The sequence below is a fragment of the Artemia franciscana genome, chromosome 1, assembly GCF_032884065.1.
Source record: "Artemia franciscana chromosome 1, ASM3288406v1, whole genome shotgun sequence".
NCBI classification, from domain to species: Eukaryota; Metazoa; Arthropoda; class Branchiopoda; order Anostraca; family Artemiidae; genus Artemia; species Artemia franciscana.
The window spans coordinates 35,477,457-35,499,651 of record NC_088863.1 but is presented as its reverse complement, the minus strand read 5'-3'; the positions used below and the strand labels follow the sequence as shown (position 1 = coordinate 35,499,651).

Below are 22,195 nucleotides of genomic sequence, written 5' to 3'. Positions count from 1 at the left end.
AGGGTTCAGTCTTAGGTCCGCTAGTATACCTTATCTATACTGATAGTATGCGATTTTACATACCACGAGCCAAAATCACTTCATTTGCAGATGATACTGCACTTACAGTTACAGGAAAGACTCTCAATGAACTTACTGACAATACAAATGAAACATTACAAGGAATGCACACATTCGTCTCTCCGAGTCGGTCTGCAATAAATACAACCAAAACAAATTTTATGACATTCACTAAAATAGGAACAGCGCCTACCATTTCTCCAGGAGCTATTATATATAATGAAACTACTTAAGCGGAAGTTCAACAAACTCGATATTTGGGATTTGTAGTCGACAATGAACTCAGATAGTAAAGACGTAGTTATGTGATTTCCTGTACAGTGCCAAGAACTGTTTGAAGGCTGTATAAACTTAAATATTTTTTTCCAACTAAAGTACTGCAGTCATTGTACAATTCATTAGTATCGTCTTATATTCATTATGGATGTATGATATGGGCAAGTAATTCTTACAGAAATCGTAAGAGAGTACAGGTACAGCAAAATGAAGCTGTTTGCATTATTGGAAATTATGACTGAGGAACTGATAGTATGTTAAGTATATTTAAAAAGTTTTAATTTATTGAACGTAGGTCAAATTAAGGATACGCAGATAGGCATTTTTATTCTTCAGTGCTTGAATAATTTAGAACCTGAAGTTCTTAGAAGTTATTTTAAACACAATTTGTTTTACCATCAACATTTTACCAAACATGGAAATGATCTGATTAATGAGCTGAGGACTACAACACAATCGAGATTTGTGACAAGACACATAGGCAAAACAGGTTGGAATGCATTAACAGAGTACATAAGGGAGTCTGAGAGTCTTCCATAGCTTAAGCGCAGGTTAAAAATGCATTTTTGAATGGTGAATGATCAAGACGGTGAAGAAAAGTTAGTATGTACTTGATATAAAGGTCTTAGATAAAATCTACCTACCACCCAACAATTAACCTTTTGATAAATATATCAATAGCTTGACCTATATTGAGATTGATAGCTTGTATGAGGGGTGTATTCTCCATGTGCTTGAGACTTGAAGGGGTGGCATAATGGTTTTGTATGGGGAATATTGGTCCTGTTGGGCCGACAGCTTCACAGCCATGGGACTTGGGGACTGAAGGGGTAGCATTTTGGCCAGCGCAGGTCTCACCCTTTAATGGGGCTGCATTCTCTTTGCTTTCCATAATCTTTGGCTTCTGTGCCAAAGGAGGGCATTGGTTCAAATTTTCCTTAAAAAAATTAGTTTTTCATGACAAAATACATATTGTATTCAACATGTTCTTACTTAAATTTAAATTGTCGCTATAGCACCCCAACCCTTCTTTATAGATGATAGAAACCATAGATTTCACAGCCCTCGAGGATAAAAAAAATTCAAAGAAAAGCTAGCTTATTCAGATTTGCGTAAATCCCAATGTCAATTTCTTACAAGCATAACTTTTGAAAGGCTTTCTTTCATTGATTTCAAACCAGTTTTTTCCTTATTCTGCTCCCAAATAAAGATAGTTTAGATTTACGTATATTCCCTTGCCATTTTTTTCTACCAGCATTCTATTCAGAAGACTTACTTCTTTTGATTTCAAACCTCTTTTTTTCGTATCATTCCCCCTAACTGAATTTTATCCAGATTTGTGTACACACCAATAATAATTTTTTTACCAGCAAACTATTAAAATTCTCTGGTCTTAGTAATTTCAACCCTAATATTCAACATTGTACTCCTAAATCTAGATTTTTCAGATTATCGTACACCTCAATATTAATTTTTTACCATCACATTATTCAAAAACCTACTTCTTTTGATATTAAACCTTTTTTTCCGTATCAGACCCCTAAGTCCAAATTATCTGGACTTCTGTACACCCCTACAATAATTTCTTGCCAGTAAACTATTCAAATTCCTTCGTCTTATGATTTTTATGATTTTATGATTTCGTCTTAATAATTTCTCAGATTTGCGTACACCCAATCTTAATTTCCACCAAAATACTATTCAAAAGCCTTCCCTTTAAATTTCAAACCACGTTTTCCATGCTATGTCCCTTAAATTAGATGTAATCACATTTTTTCATATGAAAATAGTGATTATGGTCTACTCCACTGCTTTCACAAATCAAAGAATTTGTTTAACAATAAGTTGATCAATTTTATCAAGAAAATGTTTCTAAATTATTAAACGCTCATAATAGGAGAGCATTCAAATTTACCTGCTGCCAAGAATTCACCTTTCACGCAATAACTGAAATACAAGCTATTCGGTAGAGACTAAGTTTCCACATGATGGATTGTAATATTAAGGGTTAGTGCAAATATCTGTTTTGCGTATTTTTACTCACCTGCGAAAATATGGTTGAATGCGGTTTAATAGGGGACTTGAATTTCTTGATAAATGAGATTAATTTATCGTCGGTAGAACTTTTTATTTGGGAGGGGGTGGCTTTCTTAAGTATTTGTCAAATACGGAGAATTACAGTAGGTTGACTTTGGGTGTACACACCTTTTTTGTTGGGGAAGGTATGCATAGAAAGAGGCCTACCTGTTGGTATCTTTGATACACATCCGTTTTTTTAATCAAGTTTCACGTTCAAAATACAATACAAGACTGGTGAATTTTATACCCCCAGGGACAATAGAAATTATTCATTTCCTGTTAGAAGAATAGCGGGTCGCGTGACGCTTCTGTTTCCCAGAAAAAACGTGATATCTATTGTTTACTAACAAACCTTTGTTTCGTGAACACCAATATATTTGTAGTCTCTATAATGGTTCTGCTAATGGAAAATCGCAAAGAAATTCGTTGTTTATGTTACCAACATTGAGAGCAAAGAGTCTGTGTGTGATGTGAAGCATCAACGTATTGGGTGACGAATGACTAGGACTATGTCCTTACTTGAGGGGACCCTTACGGTTTTTTCATGGGTCTCGCAGGATTTCAAACAACTATAGAAACTATGATGTAACACCCAAAACCTATTGTGTAATAACCGAAGAAATCCAGATTTGGCAGGCCCCTGAAGGCTGTCCACTAGAACCTTAGATTTATCACGTAATTAGTAGCTGCATCTCGTAGAAAACATTCACTATTACGTAACCTGCACCTAAGTCTTGGCTTTAGGGGGTCGCCATTAATGGAAGGCATTCGGCATTAATGGAAGAAAAGAGCAATGGCTAAGGCTGTCACAAAAAGCATACGGTGGTCACTACTTGTGATTATGGTGTGCACTGTCAACACTGAATTATGTCAACACTGATTCACCTCTCTGTTGGAGGTGTTTGCTTTAAATTTTGTTTGAAAATATAAGTTAGCTCCTAAGCTTTCAATGCACTTAAGTCTAAGTCTCTCCATCCTTTGTAAAAGGTGTTTCAAGAAAAAGCAATACCAGCAGTATTTAAAAAAAAACATGACATTAGAAATGCCATAAATACCAAATACCCTTTTTTCTTATAATAAACCCCAATACGACCAAAATCACTTATTAGAATTGCCAAAAATATCAAATAACCTTCTGTCTTCATATACAGCCCTATAACCCATATATAGCCTACCAATCACAATTTTTTAAGCTTGCTTAACATTCTTGACAGTGTAAGTTGGCGTCACAATCGTAAAAAATTATTTTGAAATCTAATTTAATGTTTGAAGGTATCTTTAAGGGGCAACATACGCAACCTATAGTTATTGGCAGACTAATGTCGTTAAAAAAATATAAGTAGCAACGATACAGAATTGAGTCTTAGGAGTGAACCTTACTAAAGATTAAACTTACTTTATCGATAATGCAAGTAAGTACAATTGAGCTTCCTGCATCAACATGGTAGTCGAATCCTTCAACAATGGTTGCTTTTGGCGCCACAACCTCTAAATTTACAAACTGGGACAGTATCCCCTTTCCCGTGGTAATCTAGAAAAAACAAAGTTAAGTTTGGTCAGTTATTTCCTGTTTGGTTTTACTAATGTATCAGATGAAAAATAAAATAAAAACGTTCACGCGTTTAATTTCGTTCACATTGTTCATGCTGCGTTTGGAATTAGAAAGAAAATTTTTCTCGGGGTGTAAAAATAATAGGAGTAGTGATGCCTCCATGGTTTTAGGAACACCCATAAGGGATGTAAAAATGGAGCTACTAGTCCCTCAAAACGATTTTCCGTACAACTGGGTCTTAATTAATACTATATTGCAGCTGTAACGGTAGTGTTCACCTCTATAATACGTCATGGGTTTGTTTACTTTTGCTTGCTACGTAATAGGACTTGTTAGAGAACGTTAGTCAGGCCGGAAAGTCCCGGTTGTAAAAATTGATCATGGTCCAATATTTCGAGTTGAAGATGATGTAATCTTGTGTGACTTGTTTTGGTTCCGGTTCAAGATGCAGGTGCTAGTTACATAGCAGTTTTGTTGGTTCTTTAAGAAATCTTAAGACACCTAACGTATGATTTTTACGTAGTAGTTTCGTTGATCTGTTAAGAAACCTTAAGACACCTAACGTAAAAACCTTACATATTTGGTTTTGCTGTGCAAATGTTACCTAATAGAGAGTGTTTTTATTTTTATTCCACAAAGGCTAGGGGAAAACCTTAAAGGCCCGCTAGTGGTGAACTTCCAAGATAACAGACCTAGTGAGCATTCCACCAGGCCCCGATCAACCGTTTCAACCAGGGCTGTAGCATCCAATTCAAATTGGGGCCCTAGTATTCAATTCCAACGGGAGAGCTATGACATCCAGTTGCAGCGGGCCCCTAACATAATCACTGGGGCTATAGAATTTAATTTCACAAGGTTCCACGCCTAACCTGAACACTGCGGCCCTACTATTCAATTTTAAGTGAATCTTTAGCATCCAATTTGAACCGGGGGAGCCCTGTCAGTCAATTCAAACGGGGGGGGGGCTTAGCACCAATTCAAGTGAGCCCCCAAGCAACCAATTCCAACGGAGACAAAAGCTTCCAATTCCATTAGGGACCACTAGCAACATGGTTCCCCAAAAAGAAATTTTTCAAGATGTTTCGAGTTTCCATTGACTAATGAATAATAAGGGAATAATTTCTCATGTTAATGATGACACATTCTAACGTGAGTCGTTTTTCAGTAGCCCGTGGGGATCCCTGATTGCATCTGAAGAAGGCACACGTGTGGCGTGTTACGAAATGGCAATACATGCGTGGGTGGCTACATTAAACTTTAAGAGATTTGTTCTTTGGATGAGGTTTTTCTTAGGGAACCTTTATAATATGAAGATTTTTTGTCCACATTATGATTCGGAAGGGATTTCATGTTAATGGAATGGAGTGCCAGACAGATGGACTATGAAAGGCTTTCTAGTGTTATTATTCTAGGAATATTTTCTAAATGATAACATACTGCACACACAGGGAATTCTCTGCCCGCTTTCCAGAACAATTAATTGATTCATATGTTTCCAACCATTTCCAAATGAGAGTGAACAAGCATCCTAATATTATTGATTTTTTCTCTATTAAATGCACCTGCCTTTTACGGCGTTATAAATATTCTAAAGTCACCTAGACATGTTTAGTTATCTATTGAATCAGTGAGATATTACATAGCATTAGCTTTAGATATTTCATTGCATAAATGATTACTTATTGAAGATTTGTCCGGGAACAAGAAATCTGAAGGTTGAAGGCTTTTATTGTGCTTACACCTATTATTAATAAAAAAAATTAGAGACATGATTAAAACACAGAAAAAAGGAATTAAAACTCAACAAAAGGAAAAAACAAAAAGCAAAAACAGCTTATAATGGATAAAATATAGGCAAAAGAACCATTAATTACCAATAGATGTTGAGGGGAGATCATAGCAACCAATTCTAGGGGGAGGGGTGGAAGATTTATTAAAGGTAGATCTTAGCCATTTTAAGAGGTATTTTTGAGAGATCTTAATGAAAATGCATCGTTTCTGTTGCTTTATTAGACGAATTTGCAATAAAAAGCGACACATTTTTGCATTTGGCTCTTTCTAAGAGGTTTTAATGAAAATACTACTTTTCTTTGAGCCGAAACTATGCGTACTTCAAGCCACTGTGACAATATGTAGATGAACCAGCCCCTAGCAACTGATTCTAGAGGAGAAGCTTGTTATTAGAGATTTGTTCAATCCATATCAAGAGTAATTTCTTGGAGGTCTTTATGAAAATGCCGTGATTCTTGAGCCACGACTATGCAAATTCACGCCACCGTGACAAGATATGGCTGGCTCATCCCCTAGTAACTAATTCCAGAGGGAAGGCTTATTATTAGAGATAAATTTAAACCATATTAAGAGTAATTGCTGAGAGGTTTTAATGGAAATACTACGTGTTTTTCATTCAAGGCTATGCATGTTCACGCCACCGTAACAATTTGTGGCTAGCCCACCTTAGTGAGCAATTCCAGGGGCCGAGGTTTGATGTCAGAGATAAATGTAAACCATATTAAGAGTTATTTGTGAGAGGGCTTAGTGACAATGCCTGATTTCTTTGACTGGATGTTAGATTTCGGTTCCTCCACAGCTAAAAATTTCTTTTAACAACTCTCAGCATCACTTTAAGCTGTAGAACATATGAATTAAAGCAATTCACGTTACCGTGTCTCACTATGGATGGAACACGGCACCCTCTGACACCCTCCATTATTCCAAAGGCATTTTTCAGACATTTTCATGTCAAAAATACGACTTAAATCCAATGGTTCATGCTTTTGCAAGCCAAGCCCAAAGTGACGCACCATCTCCGTTCACACCAGTGTGCTACACTATGAATCGCTCTCTGGCACCCTCTAGTAACCCTCTTCATTCCTAAGACATTTTCCAGATATTTTCTGGTTAAGAATCAGGGATTAAATCCATTAGTTCAGTATTTTACATTCCACCCCCAATATGATACACCGTGTCAATTGACACTAGAGTTCCACAATATGCCTGGCCCTCTGGCACCCCTAATCATTCTTAAGTCATTTTCAAGATATTTTCTTAATTTAAAATCACGCATTAAATCCAATGGTTAAGTTTTTTTAAATCCAGCCCCGACATGATATGCCAGGTTAATTACACTAAGTTCTACTATATGACTGGCCCTCTGGCACCCTCTGACACACCTCATCATTCCTAAGACATTTCCTATGTATTCTTTTGTTAAAAATCATGCATTTAATCCATTGTTTAATGTTTTTTAGGCCACCCCTCCGTGATACACAATGTCATTCTACGCAACTCTGGCGCACTATGGCTGGCCCTCTGGCACTCCTCATCATTCCTAACACATTCTTAGATGGCTCAACATCTAATTCTGCCGGCTTCCACCCCAGGTCAACTTATACTAGTTCAAAATATGCCCACTCCGATTCCAAATCCCAATTCTGGCTCCAATTAGGTCTATTGCGGTTCTCCCACTTCTGACCCCGATTACAAAATTTCAATTTGGCTGATTCCACTCCAAATTCCGGCACTTCTGATTTTGAGTGCATCTGAGATTTTGAATGCATCTACCTCCATGGTAATCTACGGCTGGTTATCGACAATAGATAGTTTATTGTACGTTTTTGATCAGTATCATTTTTACATTGCAAGGATAGACACTCAAATCTAATTTTAAAATTTGAAAATAAAATGATCAAGGTAAATGTGTGCGCATGATAAAGCTATCGTTTTGTTGAGTGTGGACAATGAGAAACATTTGAACTATGAAACAAGCGTTAATGGGGATCTTATTGTAATATCTTTGTGCGTTGTTATTACAGTTTGGCGTTAAATTCCTTTTCAATACCGAAAAATTCAACATTACTGATGGTGGATACGTGAGAGTAATATTTCTAGAGATGATAGTGCTCCAAGAGAATGCAAGTCTAAAACTTTAGGTTGATTTCAAGGGCCTACTTCTTGCTAATAGTTCTGGTAACACCTAATCTGTTGATAAATCCTATCGTCGTCTTTCTGGTATTAGTATTCAAAAGAAGACAAGAAGTAGACGGGCATACCGTTTTAAGCCATTATGGACAGTGAAACTTCTAGTAAAATGAAAATAGCACTGGCAGAAACTATCAGCAAAGAGATGAAAAATGAATTGACGAAAAAGAAACCCCATGCAAACATTACGAGCACCATCACGGAAAAGGTGAAGCTGAAGAACTCCAAGAAAGTTGGTGTTTCTGATATAGCTATCGCAAAATTGAGTGCTCGAAAAGAGAAATATTTGAAATGGGAAATGTGAATTAATGGGGATTTTCTTTGAAATATATGCATGTGTTGTCATAACAGTGAGGGTTTAAATTCCTTTGGTACATCCCAAGAATTTTTACCATCAAAATAGTGGATATGCGACAGTAACATTTCCAGAGAATACAAGTCTAAAACTATTAGATAATTAGATAACGAAGGCCAGCTTCGTGCTACTGTTGCTAGTAGCATATTTTCCTTTGATAGATCCTATCACTATCTTTCTGGAATTACCATTCAAAAGAAGATAAAAAGAAGACAAGCCTACTACAGCACCAACGTCATAATGAATATCATATCCAGGTGCCAAAACTGCAACCTTTGTATAAATAATCTCGTAATGGACGATGAAACCGCAAGTAAAATAAAAATGACATTGATAGGCAATATCACCAAGGAATAGAAAGATGACTTGATGAACAACAAAGCGTTGGCAAACGTTGCTAGTACCGTTACTAGTTATTATTATTTCTACATCAAGAGAATTTCAGTCAAGAATATTTCCAGAGCCTGAATGAAGAAAAAGAAGAAAAGGTAAGAAATTATCAAGTCAATAAGCCTCAAAAACCATTTTTTTTCTACATCTGATCCAGATAGAATTAAAAGCATTTGTTGGTCTTTAGAAGTATCTGAGTAGAAATGTATCGTTATTGCCTTTATATGCTTATGAGAACGCTTTAAATTGTTTTTGAATTATTTTGATGCATCTTCGAGTTTCCTCCGTTTAAGTTTGTTTTAACTTTATCTTCTTTTAGTGTCCTTGCATTTACAAATCGACCAAAATTTACAAAATATTCAAAAATTAAACATCCGAAGCCCTCCCTCTTATTCCCATTAGAATTATGTGCATATATTTTATCAATTTCATTTTTGCGCTAGCTCTTCAATACGAAAATAAATGTCATACCGGGAAAAAAAAACTAGTTTAAATTTCTTGCCTTTTTAGTTTAAATATTATCTTCTTTTATCCTTTTATGGGTTTTTTCATTGGAAAAAAGTAAAACTTTTTTTTTGCATTGTACCAATATATAAATAGAATAGATAGAATAGAATAGGATAGAAATAGATAGAATAGATATATAGATAGAAAAATCGATAGATTTATTCATACGAAAGTCCAATTGGGCCATGGTGACGTACAAAAATCAAGCGAAAAAATTCAGCAATAAAACAAAGACTGAAAAGACTTCAAAAACTTATTATTTAAGAAAATCATCACGATACCCCATACCTACCCCGACAAACTTTCCAATATTTTTTATATTTAAATAAAACCTACTTCTCAAAATATCCGAAATCCAATCCCTCCCCCCGACCTCCCTACTAAATATTTCCAATCGTAACTCACTCAACTCCCTGAAATTCCCCTATAAAATGATGCAAAGGCTCATCCATCTCTCCACACACAAGGGAACTGTAAAGACCATCCTCAGTTTATTTCCCTATAAATATTTCCTACGTTCTCCGAGAGGCATAAAATTCCCCCTTACATACCTTACCATTTCAAATCTTCCCGAGCCAATCCCCTTTTTAGGTAAATTTCTTCGCCCCAGTTCTCCTTGACTTCCGCATGTATCCCAAGGGACGGCAAGGTCCCTTGCCAAGCCTGAACAAGCCAGCTTGCCAAGCTCGAACTTCCTGAGATTCTAGCCTAGTAGCAACTAACCTAGATACAGTACAGTTTGTACTTCCCATTTCCCTCATTCCAGCAATTACCTAGCCCTGCACGGTCTAATATATTCTTCACCTGATTTGGCAAAGAATCCTTCCTCCTATCTTGAAGCATCATTAAAAATGCTTGTTTAACTAGCCTATTATCTTCTATCGATGACATCCTTTCTCAATATTTAACCATAATAATTAACCTTCTCTGTCTCTTACACTTTATTCCTATATCCTCTCTCAGGACTAACCCATTAAACTTATTATCAAGGCCTAACATACACTTGAAAAAAGTTTCAACTGCATTCTTGCTAAATTTAACCCCTTATTAAACCCTAAAAGCTCCACCCCGTAATGCAAAGCCGATCTAACCCTGGCATTAAAAAAAATACTTTAACAGTCCTACATCCCTAATTTCCTTAATACTGCTTTTACTTAATATTTCTAGCAGTCTCTTTCCCTTAATTCCTACCATGTTGAGATGATTCTTCAAATTCCCATTTGACGAAAGCCTAGAAATTAAAGTACTGAAATTCATCTACACGGTCTAGTGTCCTATTTTCGTACCTAAACTGACACTGCGAATCTATCCCACTTTTCCTTAAGACCCTTACCTCCAACTTCTCTACGTTTCTACGTACACTGATTTCTTATCCCTAAAATAAGAGGATGCTAGATATAGCAATTGTTGCAATTGTTCTTTACTTCCCACTACTAGTTTTGTCATCCGCAAAAAGTAATGCCATAATGCCTTTGCCCATCAAATATTCTTCAAAATCATTAATATATAATGCAAATAGCCTTGGGGAAATTGTATATCCCCGCTTAACACCAAGTCTACTCCTGATAATCCTAGAGAAATCTTTGCCTACCCGTACTACAATCTTAACTATATTATACATAGGTGCTATATTCTTAAGAAATACGCTTGGTGGCCCCAGTGCTAACAACGACTTTATCATTAAACTTCTATCACTCCATAAAACGCCCTTTTTAAGTCCAAAAATCATCCCTAATAAAATAAAACCTGATCTATAGAACTATTGCCTTTTCTGAACCCTGCCTACGAATCTGATAAAATTCTATTTTGGTCAATCCAACTATCTATACATCAACATCATGTCTTAGCAAAAACCTTACTAAGCACATTACTTATGCCTATACCTCTATAATACCCATGGTCTTGTCAGTCTCCCTTTTTAAATAACGGCACTGGAATAGACGTAGCCGAAGACAAGCACAATTCTGCACAGTTCAATATACCGGAAACATCCCCGCTGTAACAGGAAGCATTGCCTGTTATATATATATATACATATATATATATATATATATATATATATATATATATATATATATATATATATATATATATATATATATATATATATATATATACTAGCTGTTGGGGTGGCGCTTCGCGCCACCCCAACACCTAGTTGGTGGGGCACTTCGCGCCCCCCCAAGCCCCCCCGTGCGCGTAAGTCGTTACGCGCCATATTAGTTACGCGCCATTGTAGTTGTGTCCCTGTGTCCCACCTGTGAATAGAGATAGATATAAATATATGTTTTTAACTACGTAAAACATGCGAATATACAACATTCTTCGCTGTCCCATTGTCTGTGCATATAAATAGATTGTCAGGTTTACTGACTCTTGAACATGCAACATATAATTGTCCATGGGAAGAAAAATCCGTATTCAGATCTATACCCCATTATTCTAATGATGTGTCCCTGTGTCCCGGTCGTCATTTATATTCCCTGTGTCCCGGTCGTCATTTGTGTCCCGGTGTCCCAGTTTGTAATTTCTCTTTGAGTGTCCCGGTCGTCATTTATATTCCCTGTGTCCCGGTGTCCCGGTCGTCATTTGTGTCCCGGTGTCCAAGTCTGTAATTTCTATTCGAACAATCCCTGTGTCCCGGTCGTCATTTATATATCCCGCCTGTGCCCCCGGCGTCCCTGTTGTAGTTGTGTCCCTGTGTCCCGGTCGTCATTTATATTTCCTGTGTCCCGGTCGTGATTTGTGTCCGGGTGTCCCAGTCTGTAATTTCTCTTTGAGGTTCCCGGTCGTCACTTATATTCCCTCTGTCTCGGTCTAATGACGTCACCGTCAAAGCAAAAATGACGACAACTAATTTCATGACGTCAGTCAACACAGAAACATGACGTCACCTGATCCACAGACAGACAGACAACTTATTTTTATATATATAGATATGTATATATATACTAGCTGTTGGGGTGGCGCTTCGCGCCACCCCAACGCCTAGTTGGTGGGGGCGCTTCGCGCCCCCCTCAAGCCCCTCCTGCGCGCGTAAGTCGTTACGCGCCATATTAGTTACGCGCCTTTGTAGTTGCGTCCCTGTGTACCACCTATGAATATAAATAGATTTATATATGTGTTTTGAACTACGTAAAACTTGCGAATATACAACATTCTTGGCTTTCCCATTTTCTGTGCATATACAAAGTCTTATGTACTTATAATGACGTCATATGCAAACGCTCTTTTTAAAAACAAACAAACATGCATACACAAAACCCGTTTTTATATAGATAGATAGATAGATAGATACAATACAAATTAAAAGCGTAAAACTTGCAAATATACAACATTCTTTGCTGTCCAATTGTCGCTGCATATAAATAGATTGTCAGGTTTACCAACCCTCAAACATGCAACGTACAATTATCCATGGGAAAAACAATCAGTATTATGATCTATACCATATTTTTCTAATGATTGACCTTGAGCTTTGTTGATGGTGATTGCAAATGCTAATCGAATTGGGATTTGCAATCTTTTAAATTGAAAAGGCAGATCCGTTAGAATCATGGGAATGCGAGGAATAAGAACAGTCTCACCCTCAAAAGGCCCTGTCAAGATTGTGGCCTCTATTACGTTTTCCATTGTTTTTTTTTTACGGCGAGTCACGTGCCATTGCAAAGCTTTGGTGGGTTGATATTTCTTAACAGTATTATTGGTACGCCTATTTTTAAGTTATAGCACGTGTGGTGGAAACCCTGAAAGATCCATAGAATTTAAAAATGCAGATGGATAATTAACCGCCTCATTTGGTTCCAAAACTGTGTCAACTGACTTGTAAAGGACTGCCTGGTCTCGAATCTTGGTCAAAACAATATTGTTGATTTCGTGGACGTCTATATGTTTGGGTGCAAGAATCGCTCTTTCACTTAGCCATTTATTATTTTTATAATTGTTTAGAATATTCGGAAATACTTTTCGATCAATTCATTTTTGGACGTCACTAAATTACAGAATTCAACAGGTAGTTGTATACTTCCTGAAATTGAGTCTACTGGGAGCTTTCCGCTTCGAATTGCCAGCAATTGATCTCAAAATGTTTGACCAGAGTCATTGTTTTGCAATCGGACACGCATATTTGTAGTTAATTTTAATGTTTTTACGTGTGCCCATAAATTAGAATTTTTCAGGCAAGCATTCATTACGTCTGCAGGGGTTGATCTAGGTATTATAGGTAATGTTTGCCTGAAATCTCCCGCAAGCAATATTAATGTGCTGCCAAAGGGTTTCGAATTCCCTCGCAAATCTTTCAAACATTGATCCAGAGCCTCGAGCGATTTTTTGAGGGCCATTGTGCACTCGTCCCAAATAATAAGTTTGCATTGTTTCAATACTTTACCTATCCCAGATGATTTGGAAATATTGCACGTGGGAGTTTCTGTAGAATGCAAATTCAGAGGCAATTTCAAAGCGGAATGAGCAGTTCTTCCACCAGGCAGCAACGTTGCGGCTATTCCGGACGACGCAATTGCCAACGCTATATCATTTTTTGATCGAATTGATGCCAGAATCAGTTTTATCACAAACGTTTTACCAGTACCTCCTGGCGCATCCAAAAAGAAAATTTCTCCAACGTTGTTTTCGACTCATTGCATTATCGTATAATAAATGTCTTTTTGTTCCGACGTTAACTTGGAAATGTTATTTTGTACAAAGGACAATAGATCACTCGTACTGTAACTTTGTTCACGATCCAATTCTACACATGTCGTGACAGCAGCGGTACGATTAGGTGAATGCATTCCCAAATCCTGAAGAGGTTTGTTTGCCATACATACGCACAAATCTTCTATAATAACTAAAGTGTAGATATAAATTTCAAATGTAAAATCAAAAGTCATATCTGACGTCTCTAACCGTTTTCGAAAGAGTATATCTTCGGACATTTTCAATTTATATTTTCCCCATATATCTGTAGGAGCTGAAGGAGAGCAAGTTGTTAGAATGATTCCAAACAAAGCACGAATTTGACTTGGAGTTGACGTTTCGCAAGCGTCATTGATGCAGTTATCCCAGTGTTGGTCATTCTCCAACAAATTCAGAGCTTGGCATGCATTACGGTAAGTGTCATATATAGTACCGTTTACAGTTCTCAAATACTCAAAGGACGTCGGACCGGGTACATTCACCAAAAGCAGGTGTAGAAAGAAGCATTCATGTTGATTGGGGTGAACGGTGTAGAGTCTTCCTATCGTGGTATCTTGAATTTTATAATGGAGCCAGATTAGCATATGTGCGTGTGGCAATCCTCGTTTTTGCCATTCCACTGAGTACATCCAGCATCGCACTGACCCAAACACTTCAAGTTTTACTACATAGTTCATCAGTGATTTCAACTTTTGCCGGAAGACACGGGCCGTAATGTCTTGCCTATGAACCGCCTATTTTCCTTGAAGTAAAAGCTGCTGTATCTCGTCCCAAGAATGATTACATGTAAATGTAATAAATAAATCTGGACGACCATAGAGACGAACATACGCAATAGCATCATTAGCATATTCATGCATACGACGGGGACTGCCAGCATATGACGAAGGTAAAATCGTTAATCTTCTAACGTTTGTGGTATTACCGTCATTTACAACTGCATCTCGCAAATGAATGTATTGTTCAGAGCGGAGCTTGGTCTGATTCAGACGGATAAATAGCAAACGTTCTGATTCAATTTTTGCATACATATCAGCATAAGCAACATAAGCAAAGTCTTTGATGGCTCTGGTGGTGCAGCCAATAGAGGAAATTTAACTTTTTCTGAGACGCAACACATTCCCATTGTTTCACCATTGAATTTCAAGGCCTTGCAATAGGGACAAATTTTAGACATAGTCCCGATTTGAACACATCTACTCAAGCTATAATCATCGACTGGGCTGTACCTGAATGCCAGGCGACAATTTTCAGGTTGCTCTTGTGATTCCTCAGCACGCTTTCTTTTCTTACTTTCTCTATCAGCCGAAAACCTGTTTTCTTGCTGTTCTTGTGATTTTTCGGCACGCCTTCTTTTTTCACTTTCTCTTTTAGCAGCAAGTCTGGTTTCGCGTTGCTCTGGTAGCTCCTCGGCACGCTTTCTGTTCTTACTTTCTCTATCAGCCGCAAGCCTGTTTTCTTGCTGTTCTTGTGATTCCTCGGCACGCTTTCTTTTCTTACTTTCTCTATCAGCAGCAAGTTTTTTGGAATAGACTCTTTGAGCAGCTTCCTCGGCTGTTGCCATTGTAGGTTCTTCAGTCACTTCTTACAATTAAAAATTTGTCTTTGAACGTTTTTCTTAAATACTTTTAATGACGTCATCGTCATAACAAACATGACGACCACTAACTTCATGACGACATGATGACATGACATGGTCACTCGACAGACCCACAGACAAACAACTTATTTTTATATATAGATATATATATTTTTTTTAACTACATAAAACTTGCGAATATAAAACATTCTTTGCTGTCCCATTGTCTGTCCATATAAATAGATTGTCAGGTTTACCAACTCTTTAACATGCAACATATAATTGTCCATTGGAAAACAATCCGTATTCAGATCTATACCGCATTTTTCTAACGATTGCTCTTGAGCTTTGTTGATGGTGATTGCTAATCGAACATTCCCTGTGTCCCCGTCGTCATTTATATATCCCCCTGTGCCCTTGCGTCCTCGTTGTAGTTGTGTCCCTATGTCCTGGTCGTCATTTATATTCCCTGTGTCTCGGTCGTCATTTATGTCCTGGTATCCCAGTCTTTAATTTCTCTTTGAGTGTCCCGGTCGTCATTTATATTCCCTCTGTCCCGGTGTCCCGGTCGTCATTTGTGTCGCGGTGTCCCGGTCTTTAATTTCTCTTTGAGTGTCCCGGTCGTCATTTGTGTCGCGGTGTCCCGGTCTGTAATTTCTCTTTGAGTGTCCCGGTCGTCATTTATATTCCCTATGTCCCGGTCGTCATTTGTGTCCCGGTGTCCCGGTCTGTAGTGTCATCTTATAATGACGTTATATACAAAGCCTTATATACTTATAATGACGTCAAATGCAAACCCACAAATAAACAAACATGCATATATACAACTTATTTTTATATATATAGATACAGTTTCTTTTTTAGTTTTTTTTTCTTTTTTAGTTTTTTCTTTTCTTAGTTTTTTTTCTTTTTTAGTTTTTCTTTTTTTTAGTTTCTTCTTTTTTTGATTTGTTTTCTTCAATTTGTCAATGTTCATTCTAAGATTGACACTTGGAAAAATCTTTACGTGCCAAGCATGCTAAAGCTCCAACAATTTATAATAAACCTCAAACTTTGGGTATCTGTTTTAAGGTTTTCGAATTACTTTAATCTATTTTCAAAATATATTGAAATCTTTGTGCATTTCCCAGTTTTTTTTTCTTGTTTTTTTCTTTTTTAGTTTTTTAGCTTTTTTTAGTTTTTTTTCTTTTTAGTTTTTTACCTTTATTATTTTTTTTTACGTTTTTCTTTTTAGGTTTTTTCTTTTTTTTTTAGTTTTTCTTTTTAGTTTTTTTTTAGTTTTTTACCATTTTTCTTTTTTCAATTTTTCTTTTTCTTCTTTATTTTTCAGCGTCACTATGAAATGCATATCGCCGAACCTTTGTTTTTTTAACTAAAACCTGGTAGGCATTGATGACTTTATCCAAGTCAAAATCAGCGCCCCCCTCAAGCCCCCACACGCGCGTAAGTCGTTACGCGCCATATTAGTTACGCGCCATTGTAGTTGTATCCCTGTGTACCACAAATGAATATAGATAGATTTATATATGTGTTTTGAACTACGTAAAACTTGGGAATATACAACACTAGCTGTTGGGGTGGCGCTTCGCGCCACCCCAACACCTAGTTGGTGGGGGCGCTTCGCGCCCCCCAAGCCTCCCCGCGAGCGTAAGTCGTTACGCGCCATATTAGTTACGCGCCATTGTAGCGAATATACAACATTCTTGGCTGTTCCATTGTCTGTGCATATAAATAGATTGTCAGGTTTAGCGACTCTTGAACATGCAACATATAATTGTCCATGGGAAAAACAATCTGTATTCAGATCTATACCTCATTATTCTAATGATTGCCCTTGAGCTTTGTTGATGGTGATTCCTAATCGAACATTCCCTGTGTCCCCGTCGTCATTTATATATTCCCCTGTGCCCCCCCGGCGTCCCCGTTGTTGTTGTTTCCCTGTGTCTCGGTCGTCATTTGTGTCCCGGTGCCCCAGTCTGTAATTTCTCTTTGAGTGTCGCGGTCGTCATTTATATTCCCTATGTCCCGGTGTCCCGGTCGTCATTTTTGTTCCGGTCGTCATTTGTGTTCCGGTGTCCCGGTCTGTAATTTCTCTTTGAGTGTCCTGGTCGTCCTTTATATTCCCTGTGTCCGGGTCGTCATTTGTGTCCCGATGCTCTGTTGATGGTGATTGCCAATCGAACATTCCTTGTGTCCCGGTCGCTTTCTCTTTGAGTGTCCCGGTCGACATTTATATTCCCTATGTCCCGGTCGTCATTTGTGTCCCAATGTCCCGGTCTGTAATTTCGTCAGTCGACAAACATGACGTCGACACACATTTTTCTTTTTTCAGTTTTCTTTTTCTTCTTTATTTTCAAGCGTCACTATGAAATACATATCGCCGAACCTTTGTTTTTTTAACTAAAATCTGGTAGGCATTGATGACCTTATCCAAGTCAAAATCCCAAACCCAATCATCATCGCTATCATTTTCAGTTTTGTTACGTTTTGACTCTCGCTGTCCAGGTGGATTTTCATCTACCTTCGCGGTTTTGCGTTCTTTAGCCGCAAGCCTTTTGGCATTAACCCTTTGAGCAGATTCCTCGGCTGTTTCTTCTGCCATTGTAGGATTTATACTAAAATTTCTCTTTGAATTAACTATTTGAGCAGTTTCCTCGGCTGTTTCTTCTGTCATTTTAAGATCTATACTAAAAATTCCTCTTGGCGTGCTAAGCTTGCTAAAGCTCAACAATTTATAACAAAACTAAATTTTTAAGTATCTGTTTTAAGGTTTTCGAATTACTTTAATCTATTGTCAAAATATTTCGAAATATTTATGCAATTCCCTGTTTTTACATTTTAGTTTGTTTTCTTTTTCTTCTTTATTTTTCAGACGTCATATGTCTGGCGTAACAGACATAGTGTAACAGACATAACACACAAACAACTCTCGGTCGTCATTTGTGTCCCGGTGCCCCAGTCTGTAATTTTTCTTTGAGTGTCGCGGTCGTCATTTATATTCCCTGTGTCCCGGTGTCCCGGTCATATAGAATATTTATAGAATATTTATAGAATATTTTTATATATATAGAAGATATATGTTTTTAACTACGTAAAACTTATAAAACCTGACAATCTATTTGTATGCACAGACAATGGGACAGCGAAGAATGGGACAGCGAAGAATGGACAGCGAAGAATGCGCAAAGCGCCCCCACCAACAAGGTGTTGGTTTGGCACGGAGCGCCACACCAACAGCTAGTATATATATATATATATATATATATATATATATATATATATATATATATATATATATATATATATATATATATATATATATATATATATATATATATATATATATATATATATATATATATATATATATATATATATATATATATATATATATATGAATGAAGCGTATATATGACTGAAAATCATGAAGAATTTTATATAATAGTACTGTCAAATAAAGACGAAGATTTGCTATTGTTTACTGCAATTTCATGTATTCTCTAGTTTAAAAATATTATGAAGTGTATCAACATTTGTTTTAGCTATAGTAATATAAATTATCTGTTATTCAGAAATCAGGCAGGTTGATCCAGTTCGGTTAATGCTGAAAGAAAGTTGCCTCCTGGTCAAAGTTGTCAATGTTTCAGAAAATTGCCTGTAATTGCGAAAACTGAATTGGTGTTGAAAAGAAGAGCAGCTCGCTTGACCTAGAGACTTGTATGTGCTTTTTCAAATTAATTAGACACAAAATCTCCCCCCCCCCCATTTACGATCCCCATGAAATTGCGCTTTCCAAAGAAAAGAGCAATCATCTGTTGACCCAAGAAATGACCGTCGAAAGTTTCAGAAAGTCGAAAGAAAGTCCAAAGAGCTAAGATCAAGCCTGCCCCCTTTTTTCTTTCTCTTTTATTATTATGTAACCTATTTGTAAACAATGGACATTTGGTATTATTTTGGGTCTGTGGCTGTACGGGTCATTTTAGCTATGGGATATAATTCGTGGATCCTTAACCTATCTGAGGAAAATTTTTTATCAGGCAATTTCGACCCAAGGCTATGGGGAAAAGAGAATGAGTAGGGTTACCCTTCAATCATTTTATGTCCTTAAAAACGACATTAGAGATTTCAATTCAAACTGAATAAGCCCCAAGAGATATAAAATGTATGGGGAGATAAAGATAAAACACAGAGTTTTAAGGTCTTTTTTTTTACAAGAAAATTTTGTTTGATCAATTTTAGAGTTTGTTAAAAGAAATTAAAAAGCAAATGATAATAAATAATTGTGTTTGTTCCTTTGAAACTGTAGTAGTCTTGTTTCCTGTTTTTTTCACTCCCAGAAATGCTTTGAAGTTGGAAGTTTTGGAAGTTGGAAGATTTTAATTTTACCAACTGCTACTAGCTACAGTTGAAAAAAGAAAAGAAAAAACGAACCATGTTTTCAGTTTTTTTCCAATCTTCTGTAAAATTTTGTGGCGTAATATACTGACTTTTGAACCATGACAGCCGATTAAACCCAAGCTGGAAATTTCGGAGAGACAATAATGCAAAACACCATTCAAGTGCATCCTTGGAAATCATCCGAAAAATGTATCTTTAATGCGTCATATTCTTGGGTCCATTTAATTTGAATTTTATATTGCCTAATTATCTTTCTTATATAATATTCTTGGGCCCATTTAATTTATTTTTGTATAGCCTAATCCTATGTAATTTGTCTTCGAGATTACGAGTGCGTTCGAGCATCCTTATCCGATGTATCTGCTTAATAAGTTCCTCGGATATTATCCGCAAAAGATAAAACAAATTCTTATCCAACAACTTTTCAACAAACCCTATAATAATTAAGCGAATAACAGCATTAATTACGTGCGCTCAACTATAAACACAGCTTGTTTACAAAGTTCTAGAGGTGTGTCACCTTTTAAAGCTACTGTCCCTTTTTGTTCTAGGCATATAATTTTACATATTTTTTTTCCATTTTACCAAATATTGAATTTTTTATATATTACGTCACTTATCCTCAGTTATTTTGCATTTTCCAGGGTTAGCAGACGTAGTTTATCCGACAACTAATCCTGACCGTTTCAAGTAGTAATTATACTAACCTTTGACGTCATTTTCGTCCCATGAAACGCCAAGGATAAGTAATATGGCTTGTCACATAAGTAATCTCTGAATACTCGAACGCACTATACATTTTTTATGGCCGCTAATGGTTTACAAGTGACTTTGGGCTTAAACTAAAGTGAGACTGCATTGCGTCTCCGAGAATTGGCAATATAATAATTTTTCCGATAGCTTTTAGAATTTGCGGGAAAAAACTGAAGATATTTGCCTTAGAAATCATCTGCACCCTGCACTCCCACGGCTATTAGAGCTTTGGTATCGTATATTCACTTTAGATAACAATAATAAAAAAAATAAACAAACTGGAAAACTGATGAGAGTAGCAGAATATTTTTGTTGCTTATGCTTGTAGTTCAAAGGAATTCATGACATTTATCCAATTTCTTCCTGTTCATCTCAAGAAAGGAATCGGAGGAACTCAAATGGAAATCTGCCCAGTTAGAATATACTTTTTTGCTGATCACGAGAGAGCAGTTGATACAAACCTAATGACTGTTTTGGAAAAAGAAGAGCTTTATTCGGAGAAGGAAAGGCCTTATTTAGCAGTACGGAAATGGGATTTCTCTTGCCATTAAGAGTTCGTTAAGTGTTTGTTAGGAATATTCAGTCTTTTGAGAAATTAGAAATGGTAATTATTTCCTCTTCTATGAAAAAAATATGAACACGGACAATAATATATTCACCAGTCTTCCCGGTACTAAATTCCAACATTTGCTCAGCTCCTTAGAAGATAGTCGAAGCCTCTCAATTTCAGACACATTCAAATTATCCGCATTATATCGTATTTATCACATCCTCATTGAAAGAGTGGAAAGCGGAGAAAAAATACAAAAAGACAGTTAAAAGAAAAACGACAAGTTGTTCCAGGTGCTCCGCTTTGAGCTATATTCTCTATTATTTTAAATAGAAAGTAGCTTTAAATAATAAGCCAAATCCATTTTTAATGGGTTTCAGGTTCTTCTTTGATGCATCCATACACTTGCTTTGGTATTAGTCTGTTACCGTTAAAATTAAATGAAATATTCGCTCTTATTTCCAAGTCGGCTTTAGGAGGCATTTTTTTTGTTAGACACATTATTCAAACCACTTTTTTGAAGTTCCCGTTCCTATGGACCGTAGTAACTGCAATAGAGATTCTAGGGAAATGGTTCAATACAACGATCCTTGAAAAAAAAAAGGCTCCATGATCTTCCTTTCCAAAAAACTTTCCAAAGTTCGCAGTTTATAGACAGGAATTCAAAATGTCTGTAAATTGGTTCTAAAATATTCTGAATAAGAAACAATTGTGCTTCTGATTATAGTGTGGTCCCCTCATCCTAAAATTCGTCAAATTTTTTCAGGCTCAAATCTTTTGATTGAGGTCCTTACATACTCCTTTTCAGAGATTCATTTACTTCAAGCAAGTTTTATAGTTTAAATGGAATTAAGTACAGACCCTGCCGAGAACCAGCAGACAATAGGTAAAAAGGGGATACTGGCTTAGGGAATACTTAGAATTGGAAGAATTTGGAAGTGGATTAGAAACTGAAAATGTTGATTGCATCAATGAGATTCATTAAAAAAAGTTTCCTTAACAAGAAATTTAAAAAGTTAA

At 36.6% G+C, this 22,195-nt stretch overlaps 1 protein-coding gene across 1 annotated transcript in view; it reads right to left on the bottom strand.

Moving 5' to 3' along the window:
* The window catches only part of LOC136029274 (uncharacterized), a gene marked incomplete in the record, with an annotated part of 147,013 nt that overhangs the window by 10,174 nt on the left and 114,644 nt on the right, over positions 1-22,195 (bottom strand). Inside the window, 2 exon segments of the mRNA XM_065707566.1 lie at positions 981-1,273; positions 3,812-3,928. Of these exon segments, the coding sequence (XP_065563638.1) occupies positions 981-1,273; positions 3,812-3,928 (410 nt within the window).